The sequence below is a fragment of the Melanerpes formicivorus genome, unplaced genomic scaffold (genome assembly GCF_026170545.1).
Source record: "Melanerpes formicivorus ecotype bairdi unplaced genomic scaffold, bMelFor1.0.p_v2 SCAF_7, whole genome shotgun sequence".
Lineage (NCBI taxonomy): Eukaryota > Metazoa > Chordata > Aves > Piciformes > Picidae > Melanerpes > Melanerpes formicivorus.
Genome location: NW_027142359.1, coordinates 18,009,404 through 18,023,418, shown reverse-complemented (window position 1 = coordinate 18,023,418; position 14,015 = coordinate 18,009,404). Strand labels below are relative to the sequence as shown.

The 14,015-nt window shown below is 38.9% G+C and overlaps 1 protein-coding gene across 2 annotated transcripts in view; it reads left to right on the top strand.

Annotated features, from left to right (window-relative positions):
* Positions 1 to 14,015, top strand: part of TGFBR3 (transforming growth factor beta receptor 3) — a 113,066-nt gene that overhangs the window by 61,476 nt on the left and 37,575 nt on the right. For both annotated transcript variants that reach the window (XM_068141247.1, XM_068141248.1), the window contains exons 4-5: positions 1,389 to 1,526; positions 12,912 to 13,095. In XM_068141247.1, the coding sequence (XP_067997348.1) occupies positions 1,389 to 1,526; positions 12,912 to 13,095 (322 nt within the window). The remainder of the gene's footprint in view (positions 1 to 1,388; positions 1,527 to 12,911; positions 13,096 to 14,015) is intronic.

Sequence of the window (14,015 nt, the reverse complement as noted above, 5' to 3'; positions counted from 1 at the left end):
AATCTAATAAATTCTGCATATAAGCACCTGTGTACCAGTTAGTGTGGTAACACAGCTGGCTCTGATGGCTCTTTCATGAGTTCTTAAGTAGCAGGAAAAAAGATGTTTCTGCTATCTTCCACGTGTCTTTCAGACCTTTGGAAAGATTTTCAACAGTAAGAGGCACCCCATATTCATTTTGGTCTCTAGCTTTCATCTAGTTAGCTTGTCAGATGGATCTGCATTTACTTGAACTGATACCAGCATATAAGAATAATGCACTAAAATAGATGTAGTGGCTTCTGTGTCAGATTTTCTTTCAGATTTCCTAGCAGGACAAAACACATTTTGTATGCTCATTCCTGTGTGCCACCGCTCAAACTGGTGGTTGTATTCATCTTTTGCTCCCTCTATACAGAAAGAACTGTGATTGTCAGGGAATCCACCTGCTACCCACTGTTGTGAGACATCAGCTTCTCTGCCTAGTCTGTGTAATAAATCTCTTCATCGTACACTAAATCTTTTTTCCTATGAAGCAGGATGAAAAATCAAGCCAAATGCTGTGCTTTAAAACGTTTACTAGATACTGCAAAACCACTGTGATTCCAATTGCAGGTTGTTATATACTAAAACCTGGCAGGCTGTTTGTCTTTGTCATGCATTTGGGTAGGGTTTTGCTCTATGTTTAGCCCCTTACTAGATGAGCAGCACTGGGATATGGGCATCTGGGCAGGAGGGGCTTCCAGCAACCACAAACTGGTTGCTTAAAAATCACCTCTAACAGCTTACCCCTCACCTTGGTGATGTCTGCTTTCCTGGAATCATTTTCCTCCTTTTAGTCTCTAAAGACAGGCATTTTCTTTCCAGAGTGTATGTTAAAATTTCTATGGGAATTCTTTCCATAAACTAGGGTAGTGTTCTCTTGTGTTTCTGAATTTGTTCCTTCTGGGTTTGTTTGTTTTATTTGTTTTGCAGGTTAGATTTATAACCTAATAGCATCAGCAGATGAGGTTTGTAGTCTTAGCCAGCTTTGTAGCCTAATATCTGGAAACCAGAAATAGGAGTTTGATTTGCAGTTCTTTTTATCTCCTTGTTCTCCAACTTTCAGCTTAGTAGTTTGACCTTTTGCATAAGCTATTTTTCATCAGTATTTGCCAAAGTTTTCTTGAACACTTTAGCAGGGCTTTGCAAGCATAGAGTACAAATGTTAACTGTTTCTTTCTCTATATTATCTGTGTTCCTTTGACTTTTATTTAATTACTATTTTTAGCCTATATAATTTTTGAGTCAAGAGGCCTGAATGCCAAAATCCATACTGTATGTATAAAAATGACCTTTGATTGTTTCAAATTCTACTTTAGTTTGAAACTTAAAAGGAAGTAGTAATATATTTCTGTGTTTCTCTGTAGGTGACACTACATTTGAATCCAATTTCATCAGTGCATATTCACCAGAAGCCTCTCGTGTTTATTCTCAACTCTCCTTTGCCTTTGGTCTGGAAGCTAAAAACAGAAAGACTGGCACCTGGAATCCGGAGAGTTTTCTTTGTAAGTATACATAGTCCTCTGGCCTGCTTTATGTCACAGCTACTGGTTGCACAGGGTATAGAGGTAATGGCATTCATGCTGAAGCTTTTCAAACATACATTTTAAAGAAACAAATTAGCAAAAAGTCAGGTTTCAGTCTAGGACTCTGGGGAACAGTTAGGTGGTAGGGCAAAGCGGTTTGAAAAAAGTACTGAATTACTCAGTAGGTAAATTCAAGGAAAAGAAAGTAAACCTGTGTTTTCAGAATCTGTGTGTCATGTAGTTATCACGACCAGCAGCCATTAAAGCTCAAAAAGCTGTGAAGTTATAGCACATTGCCAGTCCTGATTAGAAGTATAGTGTATGAGAATGGCAAAAGCCTCAAAATAAAGGGGAAATGCGGGTGAACACTAGTTGTGTGGTCTGTGACCAAAACAAAAGTCTTCATATATTGAGCTCAATATATACAATTACAGTTTATGTCTCTGATGTCTATTGAAATGACTGAGCTAAGCCTGGAATGAAGTCATTTTTATTTCTCAGACTGGAGCACTGCTTATAATGTAGGATCCAAATATTGCCTCGTATTTGTAAATCATGTCCTTGGAGTTTGCCAGGACATTCAAGTTTGCTATTTGCAGTGAAACAGACTACTTGTTTGGATTAAATTTTTAATGTGTGACATCATGTCTAATCATGAGTTGTCTCTATTGAAGTTGCAGGTTTTACTATATTCAACTTTAATTGCAGAACTAATCTTAATTATTTTTAGCTGTATCCTCATAGGGTTTAGTTTTGCCCCTCTAGCAGAAGTGACACTGTTAGGCAAAACTGTTTCTGCAGTGCCCAACAGGAATTTAATGGCATCACAATACGTGAGCAGGAGGGGAAGGTAGTGCTGCAGCATTAGCACACAGGGAAGGAGCACTGCTCTCTCAGTTGGTGGTGACACCGTTAAGTGCACCAAGGTTTCTATCACTTGTTGAACACCAAAAGCTTTGTGGGATTGTTTTTCTTGTTGTGAGAATACAGAAGTGTCCTTGATATTTTGAACTGTGAAGGACTCCATCCTGTTTCCAGTACAGTGTATTAGTGTCTGGTGCAAAGAAGATGGTCTTTTTTTGTTTCCTAAGGTGTTCACAATCTTTGATTTTTCTCATTACTGTGCCAGAGACTCTTGACTACTGTCTTCTCATTAACTGTTCATGTTACATGTCCCTAATACAACCAGTGCACTTCTGGTCTGCTTAGAAAATGACTAGGAACAAAATGATAAATGATAGTGTGATATGAGTCCTTACTCTTGGCCAAAACAAACAGCACCTTTCTTCAGTTAATGAAGTCTTGGGCCCATTACCAGTTTAGTTTTGATCTCTTCTTACAATTACTACATGTTTACTCCTGTTTAGTTTTGATCTCTTCTTACAATTACTACATGTTTACTCCTGTTTCATTATCTGCTAGCTTGTGTTCAGCTATCTCTTCCCCTCTCTCCTCCACCAGGATTCTCCTCTCACCTTGCCTCTGGGAGGAGAGAGGTGCTTTGCTGGGAACCATCCATTTGAATAAACCTTTATTTAGAATAAACCAAACCAGGTTGGAAGAGACCTTCAAGATCATTGCATCCAACCCATCAACCAATCCAACCCACCCAAACAGCTAACCCATGGCAGCAAACTGCACTGTTGTGCAGACTGTGATCATGCTGGGCTGGCTTGGTTTGGCTCAGCAGGGCTTCTTTATTGGCTACGTTAAGGCATAGGAACAATAGGAATGTGCCAGGCGTTGGCTGTCTAAACTGTGCCATTAACTAAGCATTTGCTTCAGAAAACTGCTTCAAGCTGTTCTGGTTACAAAACCAGGCTTGAAAATATGAGCAGTAGTACTCATGATTTGTGCTGAACAAGTTGTCTGGCCTCAGGAAGTGCTACAGTAAACCTGTTCACTGATGCATCAGGAAGGAAAGGATGAACTGTCTCAAGTTCAGCTGGAATACCTGGTAGACTGTGCAGGTTCAGTTCTCTGTTGGTGGGACTAAAAATACCTCCTCTTAGTACTCCTGCTTCATAGGTTTTGCTGATCGTGGTAAGGACTGAAAATTGTGATGCCTCAGACAATTGTCCCGGCACACACCTATTGTAGTGGGATACCACTGCTCCTCGTAAGCTGTGCAGATACGGGAGCTTGACTTTGTGTTGTGAGGAATTAACTGGTTCTCAGTGTTGACCCATCACTAATCATGTTTAAACATCTCAGTAGCTCACCATAACAACTTTGGATCTCTTCAGCTGCCATATCATGTATGTATTCATCCTTCCACCACCTTTTATATTAAAGAACTTGAAAAATGAGGTTGCAGAACAGAAAATGCCAAGATACCAATCCAGGATTATCTCTCCCAGTTTAATCCCTGCAGCTTCTCTCATTCCAGAACTTTATTCCCTGCATTCTCTCTCTCTAAGACAGCTTTTTTTGCTGCAAACATAAGTTATGTATCAGGGGCTCATCAGCCTTTCCACTTTCCATGAACCAATTTTTCAGTAGCTAGGGTTTATAGGCCATGAGGTTACAGACTCAGCAGCTTCAACTGAGGTAATCATCCATTACTTTTCCACTCTGCACAGAAGGATAAATGCATTGTTTTCTCGAAAGCGTTCTGAAAAAATGAGAGCAGAACCACACAGGAAGTCTTAGCAGCACCTGAGGGCAAATGCAGTACCAAAGAGAAAAGAAGTCAAGGGTTCTGCAGCAGAGCTGTTTGCCTGCTTTGGGCCATGCTAGTTTTCAATCCATGGGACTGCCTTTATCCTAGAAGAGCCTGTCATGTGGCAGAATCAAGGCTTCTTGTTTAAGAGGAATTGAGGGGCAGATGGACATACTACTTCTACTCTAGGAGAGATTCTCTTCTTTCTTTTCCAGAGTAAGGCTCAGAGAATTGTACCTGGGAGCGTAAAAAGCAGCTCCAAGAGCTGAGGAGTGTGAAGCTTGCTTCCTTGGCACTTGTTTGAAAATAGTTGGCTTATCTGTGTACTTCTGCAGCTCTGTCTTGTTCCTTCTCCTTAAATATGCATCTAAGTAGAGTATTTTGAATCATAAGTTATTTAGAATTAAAAAAAACCCTTTTTTTACTGTCCATTAGTTCTATGGTCATAACAGAAATGTCATGCATACCATAGGAGTGTCATAACTATTGTGTCTGTCTCTATGGAAGCCTTGGGCAGGATGATCATCGACTTCCCACCTTCTCCTTCAGACTTTTCATACAATGCATTAATACACAATTTTATTAATATATTGTATGTAAAGTATTAATTACACTGTTTGATTGGTTGATCTCTAGTTAGGAAAGGTAAGCATTGTGAAGAAATGTAAATGGCAAACTCTGGGTCTTACTGCTGATAAAGACAGCACCCATAGAGCCAGGTCAAAGTTTGTAGTTAAAAGGTCATGGCACTATTAGTGAAGTGCTAGCTGTCAGTTTATTTTTATTCCTAGCTATTATTTTTTACCCTGTAAAGCATCATAGTAAAGTTCTTGAACTGTTTCAGGGAGATGTGTTCTGAATAAATAAAAAAGTAGATGAATTATATTAGAAGATCTGAGTTTATTTCTAGCAAAGAAGATAACTTAAGGAGATGAGCAGATAATGAATCGGAGCACTCTGTAAAGTGCTGTTAGTACCTTTGTACAGGGGAAGAAACTAAGGCAGACTGAGCTTAAATGATTACTATATTGGAGCAGAGTGTGGAGGTAGCACTGTGTGTTCTCAGTGTCCTCATTAGAAAGATGGTCTACTACCCTTGCTCTCTGAATCCATTGTTTGAGTTTCCACTAAATCTATGCCACCTCAAACTGCTTTATTTAAAGGAAAGGATAAAAAGATTTAAAGCTTGTGTCAGCATGTATCCAAAAGACCATGAAAATACAGCAGTACTGAGTTGAACTGGAGTTTGACTTACCAGGTAGTTCAAGCTTGGATTTTTGCTTTGGACCTGCTTCTGCATTAGGCAGAAGTCTAAAATGAATGTGTGAGAAAATCCAGCCTTTGAATGTATGGTTATAGTACAGAGGGAAGCACAAAATACCTTCATGGTAAACTTGTCAGTATCATGTGATGCTCTCAGCACTTACCTTCACTCAGCACTGTGACTTTTTACATGCTTTGTATTCACGGAGTCAGCTCACAATTTTGTTTTCACAAAATATCTACTGAGGCTAAATCTCACAGTGGAATAAATTATTGTTAAAATTAAGTACAATGCCCCAGCCAACCCAAAGATTGTGTTTTGTAGCATCAGATTTTTTTTTTTAAGTCATGTTTTTCCCAAATCAAATGATGATTCTTACAAATGGGCATTACTTTGGAAGAAGTCATCTAAGACAGGGCACAGGTGCTAAAGTGAGTTATTCTTTACTGGTCTTATTGTATTGTCACTTTGCTTCTCAGGGCATCTTTCCCCATCTATAAGCCAGGAAAAAAACCACTAGTGAATAGTCTTTAAGTAAATAATTTGTCATCTTGATTAAAAAACCTGGCATAAATTTCTCTCTGCATGTGTGTGTGTGTTTTAAAGAAAAGTGAGTATATGGCCACTACGCAGTGTGATGTTAGCAATATGCTTGGCATAGACAGAGTTATTTTCTGACTCTGCATGAGTTTTTTATATATATATATATATATATGGATAGGTTAAGTAGGTAGTACTGAGAACATTATTTTGATTTTCATAGAGTAAGTCTTGAGTTTATTTTCTTTGTGTTAAAAATAAATATATCTAAGTACTGTGGCATTTCAACCCAAAAATACCTGAAATGGGTTAGTGCATGAACTCCACCTGACCTAAATAATTGAAACTCACCACTTTCCTTAACTGCTCTGTCTAATCATACTACTGTGGATATTTTTACTTGTCACAAAAAACAAGTTTGGGAATAGGCATTTTTTGTTCTGGTGTTCCTGGACCATCAGCCCTCTCATCATGCACAAGAGCAGTGCATTGGTGGGAAGGTCTGCTCAGTTCAGCAAGGAAAATACCTAGCATCTGTGGGTTTTTGGGTTTTGTTGTGTGGTGGTTTTTTCCCTCATCAGGAAATAAATGCCAAAAGTGTATGATAAAGGTGGAGTGGGAGAGGAAGTTGAACATGTTCACTGGACCTCAGGCTGGTTAGATTATGATAGATCATGGTTTTTCATAAGCTACGCAATACCTGTAGAAATTGTTTTAACCTCTAATCTTCTTGTAGGTCAGTCTTGCAGAAAAAGCTCACCAGACCTCTCCCACCACCCCACTTTTAAGTTTTCATGGAGCAAAATAATTTCCTCCCTTCCCATCAAGTGATTCCTCTTCATCCCTACAAGCAGTTTATGTCTTGGCAGAAAACCAAAAGTTTTGTGAAACTATCCAGCAAAAGGATTTTATAGGTGCTACTCTGCAAGTTAATTTTTTCTTTAGATTTGGTAGCTTTCTCAATTACTTTTATAGCCTAGGAATGTATTTACTGGGTAAATGAGTGAGAATTAAATTAATAGCAGAAGGGACCCAATCCTTTGTGATTTTGTGACAGGAATCACTGTTAGAATAGATCCTTAAACAGCTACATATGTGATTGTACATAGTATTTGATTTAAAATGTGACGCGTTAGCTCTTTCTTTGAGTTATTCAGGCAATTGAATGGATGAGACAGCATTTAGGCAAGCAAATAACCTTTCCTCACAAGAACCCCTTTAATAGGAATGAATGTGTGTGTGTTAAGTTAGTAACATGAAGGAAGCAACAGCAGTAATGATAAATACAAAACCAGGACATGTGGTCTTCACTTGAAAAGAAGAAGAAAAAAATGCTTTAAAGAATAAGTGAAAGAATGAGGAGTTATAATTATTAGTCACTTCTGTATTTCTAAGAAGCAAAAAACCCCATGTTCTTATTATTTTAGCCAATAGCTAGTTTATTGCTTTCACTTCATGAAAATATGGCTCACATATTTTGGGCCTTTGCCACTAAACCACAGGCTCTACTATGGTTTGCACTAGATTTTGGATGACTGACAAAAATCACTGAAAAACAAGTGCTATTTGTTTTCCTGTGCCTAGTATTTAACGGGAAATCAGGAGGCTAAGTTTCCAATCACTGGTTAAACAGACCCAGATGTGAACAGAGTTCTTTGCTAGGAGAAGAGTGAGGAAAGATAGGAAATGTGTGATGAGTGATAAATTTTGTATAGTGACCTTTCTGTATTCAAAGTAGTAGTGGATTTTCAGTGTTGTGTAACAGTGTGAAGAGGAATTTAAAAGGAAGATTGCATTTCTACATTTCTTGCAGAATCCTGGGTTTGTTTTCTTTGTAGGTAGATCTTCATCACTCTTCTACTCAGGGGCTGGAAATAATCCTGCAGTTGCCCTTTTCTGCTTGGCAGAGTTCACATTCCCCCTTCCTATCTTCTCCTATTTCCTTGCCTTTTGAAAGAATGAAAATAACATTGTCTAATTAAAAGCAGTGTTTAGGAAACGGTAACTCTTCTTACGCTTTTTACAATACTAAAATTCCCTGGAGATTTCGTCTCCTGGCCTGATTCAACACCCCCCCCACCCCCCCCACCCCAAATCCTGCTTTTCTGAAGTCTGTATAAATGGCTTACTCCCAGAAGTATCAAGAGGACCTCAGGTTATGTATAGTGGTTGTTCTTATATTCTTGGCAATAGAGTGGAAGGATTTTGGTCAGAAGCAGGGATGGTAGAAAATGACAGGGTGGTAAATACAGGTTTGAAAGTCATGCATTGTCTGCATTCAGTAAAAGAGCACAATAGGCCAAGTGAGGCATCTTTAAATATCTAGGGTTTGGGCTTTTTGATTAGGTAGTGTTTTTTTGGGGGGTTGTTGTTGTCTTTGGGTTTGGTGGGTTTTTTTAAGGCACTAGAGGAGAGAAGTGATATTTCTGTCTTAGGAAGCAAGGTACAGTACGTGCAGCAAATACACAGCATATGGTAAAAAGTGTCTATATGTGATAGTGTAATGTCCCAAAATAAGAAAGTTTTATGATGTGTAGTTGTCCTCTGCTTTTAATGTAAGCACCTTGGTTTGGGCAGAAATACTTCAGAACTACCAGCTTGCCATTAAATTTCAGAGGAAGCAAGGCAGATGTGTGTGCTTTAGTTTTTCCTTTCCTGGGACTTTCAAGTCTTGCACTTTTTTTTGAGTCTGCTTTGCTAAGAGTGTCGTATAATTCATATTAGATCTTCTCCTGTCCTCTTTCAAAACTCAGGTTTTACTGTATGTTTCTTTTAGCTTTCAGAGGAAGCTATCTTCTTCGGTCGCTGCTCCAACCATAATTTTGTTAGGAGTGTAGTTAGGCCAGATCTGGATGATGCTGCTGGATCTTGTGATGATCCTTCTTGTTTCTGCCACTGACTAATCTTGAACACCCCTTATTGTCACAGTCCTTTCAGAAGCCCAGACCCATCACTTTCAGAGAAAAGAAGGCTGTTAGTTGAGAAGACTTGGACTTTAAGTTAAATCAGGCTGCAAGAGCAAGGAAAGAAACATTCTTTGATTTAGTGATTGAGTTCAGTGGTTTAGTGGTGTTCCCAGATGCATCTTGTAGGAGGCCGAAAGGCCTGGGACAGGCATCTGTGATGGTCTTTTCGGTCACAGTGCCTTCCCTACTTTGCTTGCTTTGGTAAACAGGGGGTTTAAGCTAGTGGAAGTTTACAGAAGGCGGCAGTGGATTTTGGCAGACTGCTGGTGCTAGTGACGTGGAGATTAAAAAATCACAACAGGTTGTGTTACTGAGTCATTGATTCCAGTGGAAACTATAGCTGCAGTTGCATAGATATGCTTTAATTCTCCCCTGCTCTTCTTCCACTAAGTTGAATCCAACTTGAAACAGAATCCCTGGAAAAGCTTCTGCTACCTTACTTTGTTCAGATCAAATAAGTATTATTAGTTGAGCCTGTTAAGATGTTGTTACTGTGAGATATGTGACTGATTACCTGTGTGCGATTAATAAACTTCTGCTAAGCCCTGAACTTTGTGAAAAAATACTCCCTTTGCATGGATTGTTTGCTTGTTTTTTTCCTTGTTATTCTAGTAACTGATCCATGAGGGTTTTGCAAGGTGCACTTGCTTTGGCATAGTTTCAGCTTTATGGACAAATCCTAAGATCTTCTTTAGAGATGCATAAAGATGTGCAAGAGTATGATCCCATGAGGTTCTGCTTTCATTCCAAGAAAGTGTTGAGTAGCCTTAATTCCTCTCCAGATCCCTGGTAGCTGCCAAACTGAACATTTCTGGTGAACTGCACATCTCCAAGGAAGGAGAGTTAAAATCTAAAATGTAATTAATGCTGCTCATTTTATTTGTTTTCAAAAATGTGAAAATTGTTAGGTGGTCTTGAGAATACTTAACTGAAAGTGAAAATGTTACTACTGCTGGAAAGCATTGCACTCCCGTGGCTGGTAAGGACTGTGTAAACCTGATAGGTGATTCACAAACCTTGCATGTCATTTCAAAAGCAGTGTGTTTTTTAGTCACTAACCAGAATACTGTTTTCTTAGCAATTATTCTATGTTGTGTGAGGATTTATGAGCAGTAAAGGATGTATCTTTTGAGTTTCCAGTTACCTGATATTTCTTCATCTGTGGCTTGGCTTTTTCTCTGTAAGAATAGAATAGAATAAACCAGGTTGGAAGAGACCTTCAAGATCAAGAGGACCAAAGCACATCAAAATACAGTGTCAGAAAACACTCAGCTGAGTCTGAACCTCATGTGGACTGCTCTGAAAGTCGATTCAAGTTTTTGAATATCATTCTTAGCAGATTTACTGTTCTCTTGCGTGTTCCACCACAGGTCTGATACTGTATAACTCTAATAAAAATACGAAGAATGCTGAGTTACTTCTGCTAGTATATTTGCCTCAGTCTTGGCTTTATTGGGGATTTTGGTTGCTTGTGCTGGAGGGCCCTTGATAGGTAGTAGTATAGCTGTTGCTTTGAGGGGAGGGATTAGTTCATGCTGTGTAACTGTGGACAATAAACTTTGTGTTCTGAGTTACCTCCCAAAGGTGATTACCTCTGTCTCAAGGCTAGATTATGAACTTGCTTGCTGCTTGGGAGTTCTGAATTATAACTATGATAAATGCTTAAAATGTCACAAAGCAAACAAAGTCAATAACCTGCTTGAATTAGGTTCAAAGGGGGAAAAAGGACAATGAACATTTGAAAGGAGAGAATGAAATAGGTAAACCAGGAAACATAAGATGCTATTTTCAGTGTGTGCAATGCTCATGCTCATTAGTGTATATATATTTGGAATGATGCAGGTTTGGTTCTGAGAGTTGTTCCTTCTGGAGAACAGTAACTTATGCCATTTAGCACCTCTGCCCAGTAGCTGAAGTCCTGAACTACCGTGGCAGACTTGGAAGGGCAGTTTTTCTAAGACTGGAAAGTTTGGGTTTTTTTAAGAGATATGTAAAGGGTTTGGTTTTCTTCCAGCATGAGTAGTATGCTTCCTTGCCTCTGTACAGTGCAAAGAAAATTACAGTCCCTATTTTCCCCAGTGGTCAGCAGGAGGGTAATGTGTGCAATCAAAATATGTTCCTAAAAATGTTGTATTTTTTGATACAAAACTCAGGGTTTGGTAGTAAATTTTCAAAATAGTGTGCTAGATTCTTGTTTCTTTTGCCTGCCGAAGAGCCCTTTGAGCTGCAGTCCTTGCTGTGATTAGTGACCATGGCCAGTGGCTTGCAGACTGATTTTCCATGTCAGGCTTGGAAATTTCCTCATTTAACCTTAGAAATGTGACAGGGCATTTAGGTGAACTCAGCAGCAAAGGATGTTTCTGTTGCAATCACTTTTCATGTCCTCACAACAACAGGAAGAAAGGCAGCTGGGATCTTTTTCCATTCTGCAACCTCTGAAAGTAACCACTGAAGGAGATGAAGTGAGGAGATAAAAGTGTATGTGGCAGCCGTTTCTTAATCACTCTGTGTAATGAGTGCTCAGATCAAATTTTTGTATATATTCAAAACATTTTTTTACTTTAATGCTCTGGCTTATCGTAAGTGTGTTAGAGCTGCTTTTGGTTTGTTCTGAAGACTAAGTAGTTAATGTTCAGTGCAGGTGTTGAAACAGTGATGGTTGCCTTTTTTGGAAGAGTTTGTTGAATTCTTTCCAGAAAAAATAACGTGCTTGGTTCACTTAACCTGCCTTGGCTCTGTGCAGCAAAGATCCCAATGTTGGCAGGCACAGCAGAACTCTCTGCTTCTTTCTAAAACCTGATGGTGGAACCAGCATTTCAAAGAGACCTCAGCATGTGATTTAAAAAAAAATAAATTATTATAAGCTTTGTGTTTATTTAAAGATGTTTACTGCATGATCATTTAGTAAGGATGCTTGTGCCAGACTTTTTCATTGCTCTGCTTTCTGTCAGTTCCTGTCTGGTAGGACTCAGTAAGTTTGGGGTTCATGGATAAAATCTGCTTCACAGGAAGGTATTTGTCATGCCACAGGATGATGCAGAAAGTTTTCAGGTTTTAATTAGTAAAATATGGAGAACCAAAGTGTATTCTGACAAAGAAAACTGTTGTGTTAGCAGGCATTTCTTTATCTCAAATGAAAAATATAGGGAAACATGCATTGTTGCAAGCTAATGCATTTTTTTTGGTCAATATTTAGAAAGAACTATATTTTTTCTCATGCTTTTCTCAGTGTCTTAAAAGGTTACACTGATATTTCTTTACTGTGACATGGTAAATAAAAAAATCCCACACTCATATGTGTTAGACTAATGAATTTCCTCCCTTCCTGTATATAAAGGAACAGTAAATATCTTCCCTTTCTTCTAGCTTTTCTACTTCCTTACTTTTTGTTTCTCCGTTGGCATTTATCTGTAACTGAGCTCTGATATGTTCTTTCTGACCTGGGAGTTACTTGAATAGTTGCCAGTTTTATTGAGCTTCACATCCTTCTCTCTCTTCAGTTCCTCCAAGCATAATCATCTTACTTTCTCCTTAGTTTTCCTCTTGTCTTCTAGCCTTCCCTTCATCCCCACAGTTCAACTCCCCTTGAAGCATCATCATACCACTTCTGCAGCAGTATGACTTTGGAAAGTGGCCCAGAGCCCTCTTATGCAGCTGCCATCAATACCCTAGCTGCTCTGGTGGGTGCTTCATTAAAAACAAAACAAAACAAACAAAACCAACTCTGAAAAAGGAATCATTATGCAGATGGTAAGCCATGAGAAATTTAGGCCATATTGGAAATTCGCTGTAATCATCTTCAGTGAATGTGTTTATGTGTGACAGATTACATTGCTGAAACATATTACCTGTCTGTGTGGATAAATGTAGCACATTAAAGATACGGTTTTATTCCCATTAGGTGTCTCTAAACATGCTTTTATTCCCATCAGGTGTCTTTAGGTTCCGTCGTTCAGTTTGAGAAGGGAAATTTCTCCTTGTCAGCTGAAACAGAAGAAAAGCTTTTTCCTGAGAGAAATGAACACCTGCTACAGTGGGCCCAGAAGGAATATGGAGCAGTAACGTCTTTCACTGAACTCAAAATATCAAGAAACATCTATATTAAAGTAGGAGAAGGTAAAAAACCCAACAGAACTGATAGGCATTTATAGATGCTGAGAGTATGTATTCATGTAGTACTCTTTTACATTTTTCATTTTATTGTTTAAATATGCCTCTCATTTTCCAAGAGATGTGTTATGAAAGGGTAAGACAGTGAAATAAGAACAAGTCTAAAGACCAGACCTTTTATTTAGCCAACTTTTAATGGATACCAGTGCCATCATTTTATGCTTATAAATGTGGATGCAGTTGGCCAGAATCTTACACTGGTCAAACATTTACCTTTTGAAAGAAATTCAATTACTCATGGTGATTGTTTAGGTGTCTTTGACTAAAAGACCCAAGTGGGGAACCTGAGGTAGAGGTAGTTTCTAGAAAAACAGTGACTACTCTGGGCAAAGAATTACTGCTTTCCTCAACAAGATAAGTTGCTTCGATCTGAGGTCCTTGTGTATTTTCATCCCAAGGAGAAAGATTTCCCATCCCTGTGACCCACATGCCAATCTCATAAGGTGCCTAGGGCTCCAACTCTTCAGGGATTTCACAGGACTGTAATAGGGTAGGGTTTGCGCCATAGCTCTGTAGCTGAGCGTTGTTGGAATAGTTCAACATTATAAGCCTCTACAGCACCTTCTGGCTTGTGCTTTCCATCAGCCGGCTGCTTGTCACATAACATGACTTTTTCAGGGGAGTTCCACCTGAGTTGGTCATAAACCATGGATAGCACAAGAACCATGACTCTTCACATTCATGGAGCAAGGCAGTTGGTTCAGGAGGCTTTATGCTCTATGTATCTCTATTCAAGTTAGTTTTCTGGAAAATAGTTAGAGTAACTTTGTAAGGAGTGCAGGACGAAGGGGAGTGAAATTTTCTTTTAACAGTTATAGGATGTTTTATGATGTCAGTATTCTTTACTTCATGGCCTGCAATTCACT